Source organism: Mchenga conophoros, linkage group LG2 (assembly GCF_057382185.1).
Source record: "Mchenga conophoros isolate Kocher_MC1m ecotype Shallow Benthic linkage group LG2, M_conophoros_male_GT1.1, whole genome shotgun sequence".
NCBI classification, from domain to species: Eukaryota; Metazoa; Chordata; class Actinopteri; order Cichliformes; family Cichlidae; genus Mchenga; species Mchenga conophoros.
In genome coordinates, this window is record NC_140527.1 from 8921506 (window position 1) to 8935943 (window position 14438).

The 14438-nt window shown below is 41.7% G+C and overlaps 2 protein-coding genes across 2 annotated transcripts; one reads left to right on the plus strand and one right to left on the minus strand.

Moving 5' to 3' along the window:
• Positions 1–309: 309 nt before the first annotated feature.
• tstd2 (thiosulfate sulfurtransferase like domain containing 2) lies at positions 310–4425 on the minus strand. The gene is made up of 9 exons (XM_085285633.1): positions 4135–4425; positions 2914–3203; positions 2669–2777; positions 2423–2542; positions 2124–2229; positions 1785–1900; positions 1260–1418; positions 925–1063; positions 310–805 (listed from the first exon to the last, which is right to left on the minus strand). Exons 1-9 carry the CDS (start codon positions 4264–4266, stop codon positions 585–587), a joined length of 1392 nt encoding a protein of 463 aa, XP_085141759.1. The 5' UTR covers positions 4267–4425; the 3' UTR covers positions 310–584.
• ncbp1 (nuclear cap binding protein subunit 1) lies at positions 4416–14438 on the plus strand. The gene is made up of 23 exons (XM_085285630.1): positions 4416–4631; positions 6510–6598; positions 6804–6904; positions 6998–7154; positions 7251–7358; positions 7621–7742; positions 7836–7905; positions 8062–8277; positions 8353–8450; positions 8573–8636; positions 8736–8846; positions 9655–9719; positions 9810–9872; positions 9961–10035; positions 10318–10421; positions 10511–10633; positions 10748–10850; positions 11073–11166; positions 11253–11356; positions 11445–11562; positions 11664–11804; positions 12641–12754; positions 13881–14438. The coding sequence occupies exons 1-23, from the start codon at positions 4598–4600 to the stop codon at positions 13992–13994; spliced, it is 2388 nt and encodes a 795-aa protein (XP_085141756.1). The 5' UTR covers positions 4416–4597; the 3' UTR covers positions 13995–14438.

The window sequence follows — 14438 nt, forward strand, 5'->3', positions numbered from 1 at the left end:
GCTGTAACTTTCATGCTATGACCTGCTAAACCTATTATGTAACTGCATACTTTGGCGCTGTTTTTGACATGCATCTATTATTACATATGTTAAAGGGACATTCTGCCATGAGGCAAACAGATGCACTACTGCTTGTGGTTTCTTTAAACAACACCTGCAGTCTCAGTAAGCTACACTAGCCAGAGTTTGCAGAGTTTGGAAAGCAAACGTGCATGGATCCTAGTAATGCATGCATATCTTGGCTATACATAGAGCACTAAATAATGATGCATCTGTTTGTTAAACAGCTTGAAAACACAAGAGACAAAATATATGTCACAGTTTAAAAGTACGAAACAGAAACATTTATACATACAATAAGTTGAAGTTGAGCTTTCATTAGTGACAAAATGTTCACAATATTCACATGATAAAAACAGATTCAGCAGATATTTTCTTCAATTTCTTCAATAGATTTTCATTAGTTAAAATGCATCTGACTTAATTTCCCACATGCATTAGTATAAAAATTCCTATTTTGAAAATCTGTCACACACATTTTACACTATGTTTATGTTATTTTTAAGCACTGAAATCTGATCATTTTACACATCCTGAGGGATTCTGGGGCGTACGTCAGTGCACTCGCACTCCTCTTTGTGATGTGAGGTCTCCTCGGACTGAGCCTGACCTTTGGTCTGGCACGTGGGGCAGCAAGCGGTGTGGCCGTCCTGTCTGCAGCTTGGACAGGACAGAACCAGCTGGCAGCAGTACTGGGTGGAGCAGAGCTTGTACTGGTCCCACGGATGGCCGCAGTACCTGCAATCTAAACAGAGTCTGTTATCTTATTTAAAAAAATACATGTATATTAAGAGAATATTAGATCTTATGGATGCTTTCTGGTACTTCTAACATGCAGAGAATGGGCTCTGTTTACACACTAACCTGAGATGATGTCACTGTTTGAGGAGATGGCGTAGCGTTCATCAAACACAAAAAGCTTTCCACGATAGAACCCCTCGGGGAAACGCTCCAGGTACTTATGAATTCCACCTTTCAGCTGGTAAACCTCCTTACACACATCCTGGTACCAGATTTAAGAGATAAATATGAACAAGAACTTAAAATATTTGATGCAAACATTTCAGAAATATGCATTTCTCAATACCTAAACTACTAGTAAAAGGCTCCCCCTTGTGGAGAATCAGCAACCTGCAACAAGTGAGCGAGTGAACCCAGCTCCACTAAAAGCTTTCCAGACTGATGACTGAACAGCTTACTTTGGAGCGGAGGTAGGCGGAGCCACGCTCACAGCGGATCCCTCCTGTGCAGTACATCAGAACCTTCTTGTCTCTGAACAGCTCAAGGTTCTGGTCCACGTAGTCTGGGAAGTAGCTGAACTTACGGATATTTGGCGCCAGGCACTGAGTGAACTGCCCCTGAAGGCAAAAAAAACAGCAATTATTAACTGTTACAGCCTTTGCACATTACTCTCTAATAGCACAACCTCAATACCGCTGCTTCTGGCTAAAATACTGAGGCTTATGAAATTGATCCCAGTCATGCTTTTCTGTTTGGATACAGACTCATTATTTCCAGCTACAAATATCAGTGTTCTGCCCATCCTTACTATTTGCTCATGGTAGCTTGTGTAGATGGTGCACAAAAAACTTAAATTACAACATAAATCTCTGGGCATGTCACAAGTATGCCAAGATCATACATTACCCTGAAACCACCAAAATGATCGGATTACAGTTGAATGAAGTCAACAATCTCCTAAAGAAAACAAATTTACTACTCACAATTTTACTCTCATAATAGTTGCGGCAGTCCAGGAGGACGGTGTCATTGCATGAATCTCCTTTAGTCAGAAGAGCCTCCACTTCTTTATGAAACTCGTCGGGCTCCAGATGAACTCCTGAGAGGCAAAACAGACACATACCTGACATTATATACAAGCACAGCATAGAGTTTGTCATCAGCTGGTACAAGAGCACAGCTATGGCTGCAGAGCAGCAATCAAAGCAGACATTTTGCACCTTATTATGATAATAAAGGCAATGATATTAGTAAATCAGCTACAGGTGTCACTTACATTATTAATAATTTCTGTAGGCTTACAGTGTCAGTACAAATAGTACCTGCCAGCTCGTAAGATATAAGATCTGGGTCCACTCCCATTGGGACAATCTCCTTGTAGACCCCAACCTTCAACTCTGTAAAACACTCTGTGCCACCGTCACTGGTCTGAACAAACCCACAAAAACAGCACCATTAATATTCAAAGATTAACAAAAATAAATTAATAACTGCTTAAAGTCTGATTATGGACAAACCACACCCTGATGGAGCCTATAACAGAGTCCTACGATCCTATGAAGCAATATTAAGAGAGGGAGGTGACACTAGTATATAAAATTTCCCTTTATCTGATTCTGACCTTAAAATCCTCCTCATCCATCTCGAACAGCGGATGTGAACGCATTGCTTCTATGTAAATGTCAGTGGCCAAGTTTGTGCCACCAACTGTTCCGTTGATGCCTTCAGTCGCCACCCTCACCTGAAGAAAAAGATCAACACATATTTTAATGGCACGGTTTCACTGAAATTAAGAGAAAAGCCTTTTTTCTTTGCTCTTTCATAGAAGTGTTCCTCAACCCAAGACTGGATGGGACAATTCATTCACCTTGCCCGTTAAGTGGAGCTTCTCACACAGAGCTTTCTGCCAAGCACAGATGACATGTGGCTCCTCGACGCGACAGTAGTGATAGTAAAGCAGAACCCTGCCTGGACCGCTGATGGAGAACGAGAGAACAAAGAACCAAAATAAAACATCAAATTCAAAAATTAAAACGGGACACATTAATAATCTACATATATAGATTAGAAATATAGAATATAGTGAAATAACTGTATTGAGATTGTCTTTACTTTTTAAGTTGCTCCTCAGAGATGTGGCTAATATCGGGAATCCACACAGAGACGTCCACCGTTTCTCCACTGTGCTCATTCACCTGCGTTGCTTCGGGCTCTTCTTCCAGTTGGCTAAACAAATGCTCATACTCGTCCTGTGCGAGCTGCTGTATTTCAGCATTGTGCACTCTGGCCACGTGTTTGTGAATGGCGGCGTGCTCGATGAACGTCTGGCCGCAGCAGCACCACAAAGGGCTTCCTTCCTCGTGACTACCGTCCTTCTTGGATGCCACAAAGGCAGCAAATGACTGAGGGGATAACATAAAAAACAATTAAAGAGTTAAATCTTTAACATGGTCAAATAGATGTTTAAGATTATAAGACAGTGGCTGTGTGATCGTATGCCACAGTTTGGTGCATATGTTGCCCAATATGCGATAATATTGAAATTTGTCCAGAGTAGTTTAGAAACTGTATCCGTTTCTAAAATAAATGACTCAAAAGTTGGTAAATAATGACCCTTCCTTCTTAACAATATATTACTATTGTATTATTATTATATTATCCAACTTAGAGTGGTTGGGCGAGATGGAGCCTATCCCAGCTGACATTGGAAGGTAGGTGGGGCACACCCCATCTGTCAGTCCATCACAGACTGTAAAACAGGACATGGGAGCATATCAAAGTACAAGGAGGAAACCTATGGGGGGGGGGGGGGGGGGGGGGGGCTTCCTTGGCCTCTAAGTTATACAACAACAACAACAACAATAATGATGATAATAATAGGAAAATATAGTTTTTTAAGTAGAAGAACTACACTCCCAGCACACAGCTGAGAAACCACTGATTAAAAATACAAAATTACAGAATGCAAAACAGATCATAACGGGTTTTTTTTTTTTTTAATATTGTTGTTCATAAATATGTAAACTGTCACCAATTGTCTTTTGCAATTTGAAGTTTTTTTTTCATGAGTGTGCTCAAATGTGTATATATTTTCAGATTTTAAATAGAAAATACAGATTACAGATCAGATTCATTTAGATGCTTAGAGAGGCCAGTGACAATTTAAGGCTTTTATCTTTCTTAGATTTTGAGATATTAATGTTCAAACATTGCCTCAGACTTCAATGTGCGAAAAACAAAATTAAATATCTTGAAATTTCACAATAATCGTTATATATGTCCAACAATTGAACCATAAAACAGGGATTCCAGTCAGTGTGTCCTGATGCTCACCTTTCTCCTGCAGAAGCTGTAGTATCTCCTTTGTGGGGCAGAAAGTTGCTTCTCCTGTTTGAATCCATTACAAATTGAAGAGTCAACCTCCCAGTTTATAAACTCTGAGCAGGGTGTATCATCCGCCGCCATTGTGTTTTTAAAAGAGCTTTTAAAACAGTTGGCGACTAACCCGTCTCACCAGAATTAAAGATAAATTCTAACATATTATTTTAAGGAAACAAACAAACACATCCTCCAAACGTGCACCGGAAAACTCAGCACAAGACTCCGGACACCAAAGACGGGTGCACTTTCCGGGTTAGCCGGATGTGCTTCACTTGAATCAGACCGCTTTTATTTTTCTCTGAGCGGCTGGCTGCTGAATGATCCATAGATAAACTCGTTTAACGGACTCATTGTTTTGTTTCTCGTTCAACACATATTTTGGCTTTGTTACATTCACATCGAAGCGGGGTGAAACATGTCCAGGAGGCGGCACAGCGATGAGAACGACGGTGAGTCGGTGCACGTTAACGGCGTGTTATTCACACCGTTAGGCTAACCAGCGGTGGCTAGCTGGCGTTAGCGAGCTTTTCATGCGTCCCCTACGCACTGTTGGGAGGGTTATTTTACTAGTTTAATGTTTGGGTTTTATCGGCGAGATCCAGAAAGTTCAAAACCAGTGATGACCGCAGTATTCAGTTACATTGTGGCGCACTGAAAGCGAGAAAAGTACTCAAACAGTCGCATGCAGCCGCAAAATGAACCGGTGCAGCTAGCTGCAGGATTAGCTGGCGTTAATCAGAGTAGTCAGCGACTATGGGGGCGGTAACCAAACACTTCAAAACATGCACGAGATTTAGTGTTAACATCTGATTGAAAGTTTAACTATGGATCTGGATTTATGGGCGGGGAAAATCACCTAAAAATATCAAATATTTTCCCGCAGAGTGCAAGATCCTGAAATTAAATGTGACCTGGTCTGTTTAAAGATTAAATCAGATCTCTTCTCTTAATCTGGGACTATGGTAACTTTGCATATGTACATGGGCAAATCAAGTTTCTTAATATAGCACTTTTCAAATACTACAGTCATTCAAGATGCTTTACAAGATTAAGATTAAAACAGAAAAGAAGGGAAATGCAGAAATAGTAGTAATATTCATAGCAACCACAATAATAGCAATGATGGTAATAAAAAGCAGAGATGTCAAAAGTTATTTTGTGTCTTGGTTCACACACAGCCGCACATACAGTTTGAATTATAAAACAGTTTTTGTTAATTCACAGAAAATACCCTGTCTTTTTTTTTTTTGTCACGTCTCTCTTTTAAAAATTATACATTTGTACAGTAAACGTAAACATGTCTGTCATTTAATTGTTCGCCTGTTGCTTAATTACTTTGGCATAGGATCAGTAGCCATGGAGTTCTTTATCTGTATAAAAACCTATAAAAGTTATGAAAATACAATCAAGAAGCCAGAATTAATGCCCTCCTTCACACTTTTGAAAGCTGCCCATGGAGGCCAGACTGGAGTATTTCCTGGGCCGATTGTGGCCCCTGGCCCTTATGTTTGACACCCCTGGTTAACGGCATAGCAGCTAAGTGCTTTATTAGCCTGTTTTGTTTAAGATTCAAGCAGCATTAGGTGACCAGATCTTGCAAACCTTAGGGTTTGTATCTATAAAACAACTCGGACATATATTTAGGGCTGAAGCCCTTTAATGAGTTGTGTAGTGTGATGTGTAGTTTCTTTTCCAGGAAGGTGCACATCAGGTTAAGTCATCAGATTTTGAAGGAGTTTGCTAGTATGAAGTACCTACGCCGTGCACTTAAGACAAGTATAGAACTGCTGTTAGGTGTGGCAGTCTGCATGCGACACCAGGAAAATAACTTATTAATCCCAGAAAGAGAACGCTGTTGATACAGTGCTGTTTGGTTTGATAAGACATAACGAACAACCACTCGAGACTACATCCTTACTTTTAATATATTAACAGTGTTAATAAACCTTTATATAAATAACAGAAAATAGAGAAAAAATAATGTAAAAATAATTTGGTCCCCTTTAAATGTTCAATTCAATTGCTGGATTCATGTTTTGTTAATGCTCTTATTCTTTAAATGACAGTGTAAGTGTGCTTTTCTGAACTTCACATAGCTTTATTTTATCAGACCATTGTTCAATTCATAGTCCTGTGCTGTCTGAAAACCACTGAACGTGAAATGACGGTGTAACTGATGAACACAGCGGAGAATTTATCATCCTTACTTTGAAAAGACTCATTGAGATTAGAGTGCACTAGCTAAGAGAAACTGACAGATAATTCCTACAGGAGCTGGTTGAGCCTCTTCTGGCTCTGATTATTGTGTTACTCTTTCACCTTTCCAGGAGGTCAAGCCCATAAGAGGAGGAGAACATCGGAGCCGATTGAGATCGAAGACCGTCTGGAGTCACTGATATGTCGTGTTGGGGAAAAGGTAAGGAGACTCTACAGGAAGGACACATTTTTATTTTCAGGATGAGTAGCTTCATTTTCCACTCTAGAGAGATGAGCCACACAAGTTCAGTGCAAAACTTTGCTTCTAAAGTAAATGCCAGAATGTTCTTTTTAAGTCTTCTTTGCTTTGTGTTAAATTGCTTTCTAGTGACAAATTGCTCTTGTGCGAAAATATTTCCTTACAGAGCACATCATCCCTCGAGAGCAACCTGGAGGGCCTCGCTGGCGTCTTAGAGGCAGACCTCCCAAACTACAAAAGCAAAATTCTGCGCATTTTATGTGCTGTGTACGTTCACACCTCTCACCCTTTGATTTCTAATAAATTTTGCAAGTGTGTTTTGTGTGGCGGCAGTCATTATATGTTGTCATTTGTTGACAGTGCCCGCCTCCTGCCCGAGAAGCTGACCGTTTATACGACCTTAGTCGGCCTCCTTAACGCCAGGAACTACAACTTTGGGGGCGAGTTCGTTGAGGCCATGATCAGGCAGTTGAAGGAGACGTTAAAAAACAACTTGTACAGTGAAGCTGTTTACTTGGTATGCTGGCTTTTATAATAATCCTACAGATTGCTTTTAAACTAATTAACATGGCCACTTTGTATTTATTTTACATAATGACATCTCTTTCTTTAGGTGCGTTTTCTGTCTGATTTGGTCAACTGCCACGTGATTGCTGCTCCCTCTATGGTGGCCATGTTTGAAAACTTTGTCAGTGTTACTCAGGAGGAAGATGTGCCACAGGTAGGCAGATGGTTTATGGTGTGAAACAAGCTGCATTGTACCCAAAAGCAATTTAAATAATTTGTAATGTTCACATTTGAGCCAGACCTTACATTAAAATAGTAATTATTTGATTTATCTGTTTCTTTCTTTCTTTTAATTTTGGTGAGTCTTTATCATTATGGAGCACATTTTGATCTTTTTTCACTAGCCCATGGCTGTGTCACAGTCCACACTGTGGTGGATTATGATCCAGTCCTTTAATTGGTCTCTTTTTTGTCAGGTTCGGTCGGACTGGTTTGTGTACGTCGTTCTGTCCTGTCTGCCCTGGGTCGGGAAGGAGCTCTATGAGAAGAAGGACGTGGAGATGGACCGGCTCCTCAGCCAGATTGAAGGCTACCTCAAGTACGTTCCCCGGTTTGGTTAGATTTTAATTAAGCAATCATCGTTTGCTGCCGTTGTTTCGTTTTTATTCTTGGCTACATCCACATTTTTCAGGAGGAGAGTAAAGACCCATGTCCCCATGCTGCAGGTGTGGACTGCAGATAAACCCCATCCACAAGAGGAGGTGAGTCTTGCAGTCGGTTAAACAACAGCAAATATGTGCAATGGTCAAAACAGTAAAAGTGTCTCCTTATGGCCTCATGTTTACTAGAGCTTGCTGTTTGGATACAGCAATGTTTGTTTTCGTCTGAGTAAACGGATCGTATCTTCCTTCCTCCAGTACCTGGACTGCCTTTGGGCTCAGATTCAGAAGCTGAAGAAAGACCGCTGGCAGGAGCGTCACATTCTTCGTCCCTACATCGCCTTTGACAGCGTGCTCTGCGAGGCCCTGCAACACAACCTGCCCCCCTTCACCCCACCGGGCCACATGCCCGACGCCCAGTACCCCATGCCCCGGGTCATCTTCCGCGTGTTTGACTACACCGACGCCCCAGAGGTTCATTACAAATAAAACGCTGTCTGTCAAACTCTTCTTCTGCAACTTTTTACATATTCATCTCTTTCTGTTCAGGGACCTGTTATGCCCGGCAGCCATTCTGTGGAGAGATTTGTTATAGAGGAAAACCTGCACTGCATTATCAAAACTCACTGGAAAGAGAGGAAAACATGGTGAGCAATGAGGGCTTTTTGTTTTTTGTTTACACCTGAATGTGTGAATAAATAGTGACTCGTATTAATTTTTTACTAAAATGCTTAAACTAATTTTTTGTTGTTCTATTCCTAACGCTCAGCGCTGCCCAGCTCCTCAGCTACCCAGGGAAAAATAAGATCCCACTCAACTATCATATCGTCGAGGTATATTTTCTTTCTTGTTTCTGGCATCAAAAAGTAGAAACAGTGCAGAGCTGTTTTAGTCTAATCTGCTGGCTTAATGGCTTTTTTTTTCTCTTGTAGGTGATCTTTGGGGAACTTTTCCAGCTGCCCTCGCCGCCTCACATCGATGTCATGTACACCACACTGCTGATCGAGCTCTGCAAACTGCAGCCCGGATCGTTGCCCCAAGTCGTATCCTTGATTATTTTATCTTAAAAAATAACCTTTAGCTGCTCCTTTGAAAAATTTGAACACTTGTTTGAATTAAATACACCAAACTGTTGCAAAAGGCAACCGTGGCCATCTTTAATTTAGATTAGTTTTAGAGATTAACAGGGCCTAAGTATTTTAGCAGTCGGTCTTATGTAATCATTGTTCAAACCCCAGGATTCAATACTGAGACGCTGAGAGTTTGGTGAAATAGTTTATCGTGGGTAACCTTGGCTGTGGGGCTAAAAGGTTAGCATTTGAGTCAAATGTGTGACTGGATTCTCCTCTCTGTTGTTCCTGTGACATTTTCTTCATAATAATTTAATACAGGCAGCAAAAATATGCACCAGATAATGCAAAAACACATATTTGCCATGTCGCGATCAAATTGAATAATTCTTCTAGGGCATCCATTCTCATCTGCTTATCCTTGTCAGGGTCACAGGGGGGCTGGAGCCTATCCCAGCTACCATACAGCGAGAGGTGGGGTACGCCTCGGGACAGGTTGCCAGCCTGATTAAGGGCTGGCAACAGAGAGACAGACAACCATTCACACACACACATTCACTCACACACATTCACTCCTATGGGCAGTTCAGTTAACTTGAACTCACTAACTGTAACACAACAAGGAGCTTAATGAGTAGAAGTGTCTGTGAAAGGACACAAATGGAGATCAGATTTGACTTGTCTTAATGAGCACATATGTAGAAAACACACTCTAGTTGGGAAATTGTTAAAGGTTTAACAATTAGAAGTTGTTATTGGAGCCTTAACACCTGCCCGTTAGTTGGCCCAAGCCACAGAGATGCTTTACATGAGACTGGACACCATGAACACCACCTGCATAGACCGGTAATGTTTCTGTGTCTTAACTTTAACAGTACAAAGAGGTTTCCTGACTCTCATTTAACTCTAATGTGATCACACTGCTAATTTTTGCAGACTAATCAACTGGTTTTCTCATCATTTGAGCAACTTCCAGTTCCGATGGAGCTGGGATGACTGGTGAGTGACTGACTGGGAGCATTTAAAGTGGCTGTATTTATGTTTTGCCTTTTTAATATTATAACCTAAATCATGCTCTGTCTTAAAGGTCTGACTGCTTGACCGTGGATCTAGAGAAACCCAAGCCCAAGTTTGTCAAAGAGGTTCTGGAGAAGTGCATGAGGTATTGGGGCACTATTTATGCTTTCTTTGTTTTCCAGTCCTGTAGAGGAGATCAGGACACAAGTCAGGTGTAGTAATATAGTTAGAGAGGGTTTATCTTCTTTATCTTGAGTGTTTGTGACAGTGTATCAGGGCCACTATAGGGAAGAAGTAAGGCTGGGAAGAGAGTACAATAACAAGAAAACATTTAAAAAGCCCTTTGGATTAGAAAATTGTAGTGGAAAGAACGTCTGTGTTTTTGCTCATTTCTCTGCTGTTCTCTGTTGTGCTGCTTTAATTGCAGACTTTCATACCACCAGAGGATAGTGGACATCGTGCCTCCAACCTTTTCGGCCCTCATTCCTGCTGACCCCATCTTTACATATAAATATCCAGACGAGAGCGCCTGTAAGACTGCCAGACATTTTGTTTTCTTGTTACTTAAAAACAAAAAGGAGCAGACTGATAACTAAATACTGGACTCTGCTGCTTCATAGCCTCGTTACCGGGTTACCCCATGTCCATCACCGTCAGTAACGCCATCAAGAACAGAGCATCTAACGAAGAGATCCTCACCGTCCTCAAAGAGGTCCCCAACCCCAATCAGGAAGATGATGATGGTTTGTTTCTTGTTTCGTTTTACTTGCTCCTGCATGAAAAGTTCATTTGTGCAGTGCTGTCTTTCTCCTACACTTCTCCCTTCTTTGATTACATTTCTTTCTCGGTCCCTCCAGACGAGGGCGAGAGCTTCAATCCGCTGAAGATCGACGTGTTCCTGCAGACTCTGCTCAACCTAGCAGCCAAATCCTTCAGCCACTCGTTCAGTGCGCTCGGCAAGTAAGGAACATCTGTTGCCACCAAAATGTTGTATTGTATTCATCTATGATACAGAGAGATGTATCAGATGCTTTTCTGCTGTTATACAAAGTGCCAGAAACTATTATTTTTTTAAGAGCTGAAATAAAAGGAAAATTATTTAATTTAGTTGCTTTTTATGCTCTGAATGCACATGCAGTGACTGGAGAGCTGCTGGCCTCACCTGCGTCTGATTGCTTTCAGGTTTCACGAGATCCTGAAGACTCTGGCCAACAGTGACGAGGGAAAGCTGCACCTCCTCAAAGTGTTGTATGAAGTGTGGAGGAACCACCCGCAGGTACAACAAACAGACCCACGAGCATGTAAATGAAGCCAATTTTTTTTTTTTTTTTTGTGGTTCATGTAAACTCTGCTGATTGGCAGATGATCGCCGTGTTGGTGGACAAATTGATTCGGACGCAGGTTGTGGACTGTGCTGCAGTCGCCAACTGGCTCTTCTCTCAGGACATGGCCCACGAGTTCACCAGGTGGGACACGCAGATGTTTAGGTTTTAGCTCTCATGACGCAAGCGCAGCGTCTTCTCTGTAAACTGAAAGACTTTGTGCCTCATCTAGACTTTTCATCTGGGAGATCCTGCACTCGACCATCCGAAAGATGAACAAACACGTGCAGAAGATCCAGAAGGAGCTGGAGGAGGCCAAAGACAAACTGGAGAAACAGCAGCACAAGAGGGTAACCCTCCCCCCCAATATGCAATCATCATTATTTTAACGTTAAACTTAAAATAATGAACAAATTGTGTAAAATGAATTCAAATTTTTGTTCACTACTAGCGCGACAGCGGGGACGACGAGGATATGGACAAGAACAGTGAAGATGAGGAGGGTCAGCTGGAGGAGCAGATCGAGAGACTCCAGGAGAAGGTGGAGTCTGCTCAGAGCGAGCAGAAAAACCTCTTCCTTGTCATCTTCCAGGTACGGAAGACTACAGTTTATCTTCTTAACTACTTAACCGGTTTCAAGGTTGCAGCTCTCCAACTTATGCAACTTCTGCAGGTGGAAGTAAACAAGGGATTTAATCTTTTGTAGTGCCCTCTAGTGGCCCTGTGTCAAGTGGCTTGTGTCTGTGTTAAATCTGAGCAGATCCCCACATCACTGCAGCTGATTGCTCCTTAGAAGGTAAACATTGTGTGCTAACAGCACTGTAGAAAGGGTTAGATCTATATCATCACAAGTGAAGACACATGAAACAACTGCTGGGTTTGAATCTGACCCGCCTCAGTCAAATGTCAGTGAAGGAAGAATGAGGGGACGGATTAAATTCTGGGATTAGACCAAAAAAAAATAAATCTCCGAACAGAATTGATTTTCTACCAGGGTTGTGTTCAAGAAAGTGGAATCAGTAAAAACTGAGGTTTTCAGTTCCCCAACAACGGAAGTTAAACTCTGGTTTAGTTTCTGGTTTTGGCCTCCTCTCGTCACCAAAGCAGCTGACTGCCACTTTATTTCATTTCCTCATTAGAGAGACAAGGTCAAAGCTCATATCGGACCACAGTAACAGACGATGTTTTAAAAGATAAATGCGATCACTTAGAGTGAACACACTCAGAGCTGACTGATCAGTTTTTCTGGAACTGAATACTCCAAGGTTATTAAACTTCCTGGATTCGTGTAGGCTAAAATGGTTGCCAGCGTCATGACAGTCACCACTGCCGACTCTTTCTTCTTTCTCGAGCTGAAGAGATTAAAATGCAAAGATAAAAGCTTGCTCCATAAAAGCATTTTTAAATGAGGCTTTTCCCCATCCTTAGCGTTTCATCATGCTGTTGACGGAGCACCTGGTTCGCTGTGAAACGGGCAGCGTTGACATCAGCACGCCCTGGTACAAAAACGGCATCGAGCGGCTGCAGCAAATCTTCCTCATGGTAAAAGCACAAAACACTCTCACACACATCATTAGATTTCTTTTATTAATGCCCACTTAGTCTGATTTTAGTTTTCTTTGGGTGAGTAAAAATTTTGACTTTCTTTACTCCTCCGGAAAAGGACAAGCAATTACTTTCTTTGTAGTTTTAAGACTTTTGAGACAAACACAAATTTCACACACATTATTAGGTTCAATGGGACTTATGGCATCCATAAAGCTACTTGGAAAATCAGAAAAATATAAATGACGAAGTTGTCTGCCACATTTTCATAAAAAAAAAAAATTATGTAATTTCAAGCATGCATAGCACACTGCATGCAGGCCATTAGTGCTTACATGCAAAGTGAGCCACTCTGACTCTAAAAATCTAAAATATCTGAGAGCAGAGAGGCTGGAATCTCATTTATAAAGGCTACTTTGTCTTCTATTATCCAATTTATTTTTCTTATTTAATTAACAACATAGGGGTTCCTTATATTATAAACCAGGGGTGGGCAACTCCAGGCCTCGAGGGCCGGTGTCCTGCAGGTTTTAGATCTCACCCTGGGTCTACACACCTGAATCAAATGATTAGTTCATTACCAGGCCTCTAGAGATCTTCAAGACATGCTGAGGAGGTAATTTAGCCATTTAAATCAGCTGTGTTGGATCAAGGACGCATCTAAAACCTGCAGGACACCGGCCCTTGAGGCCTGGAGTTGCCCACCCCTGCTATAAACTAAAGGCCCTTCATTTTGAGGGACCTAGCAGCACTTGGCAAGTGGGGGAAGGAACAACTCTTAACAGGAAGAGATGTCCAGCAGAACCTCAGGCTCAGGTGCAGGCTTTAAGATGCTAGGAGTAGCACTGTAAACATGAGGCAAATACTGCTGTGCTGGACATGAGCCAATATAAACATGCCAGCTTTATGTGATTCACTCAGTTCCAGTTGGCTTTTGGTTCAACAGGAGAACGGGCTGGAACCCTTTACTACCAAAAGAGACATTTTGGGGGGGGGGAGAAAAATCTTTCCACACACTGCTAAGTTCTGTACCTTTAATGTATCTGAATATGGAAACCAAGGCTAGCTTTACCCTAAACTCACTCTGTGAACTCTATTGTGACGTCTCCCCCTCGTTCTGCAGCACCACGCGACCATCCAGCAGTACATGGGAACCCTGGAGAACCTGCTGTTCACCGCCGAGCTCGACCACCACATCCTGGCCGTGTACCAGCAGTTCTGCGCCCTGCAGCTTTGAGACACACGATCCCGATGAAATGTGTACTTGTGTTCACCCGATGTGATGAAGCGACACATTAGAAAAACCAGCTCTTGCATCAAGAATCTCCTCTTCAGTTTTATTTTTATTTTCCTGTCTGGTGCCATTCATTTCACTCATGTGCAGCCACATCAGAGGATGTCTGTTGAGAAAATCTTTAATTTGTGGTAGCGCTCCTTTTTTTTCTTTTGGATGTATTTCTTTGTTTTCTCTTTTGTTTATTTTTACCTCCTGGCCGTATTGTTATGAATGGATCTTTTTAAAAACTGTATGAAGACGGAGCTACAGAAATAATCTTCATAGGAAGGGAGGTTCCAGGTCGGTTCTGACTGATTCTGAATCTAGAGAGTGCTCTACTTTTTTATATTTGTTTTATGTGGAATTGGGAAGTAATTAAAGCTCTACAGAGTCTTTATCCATCCA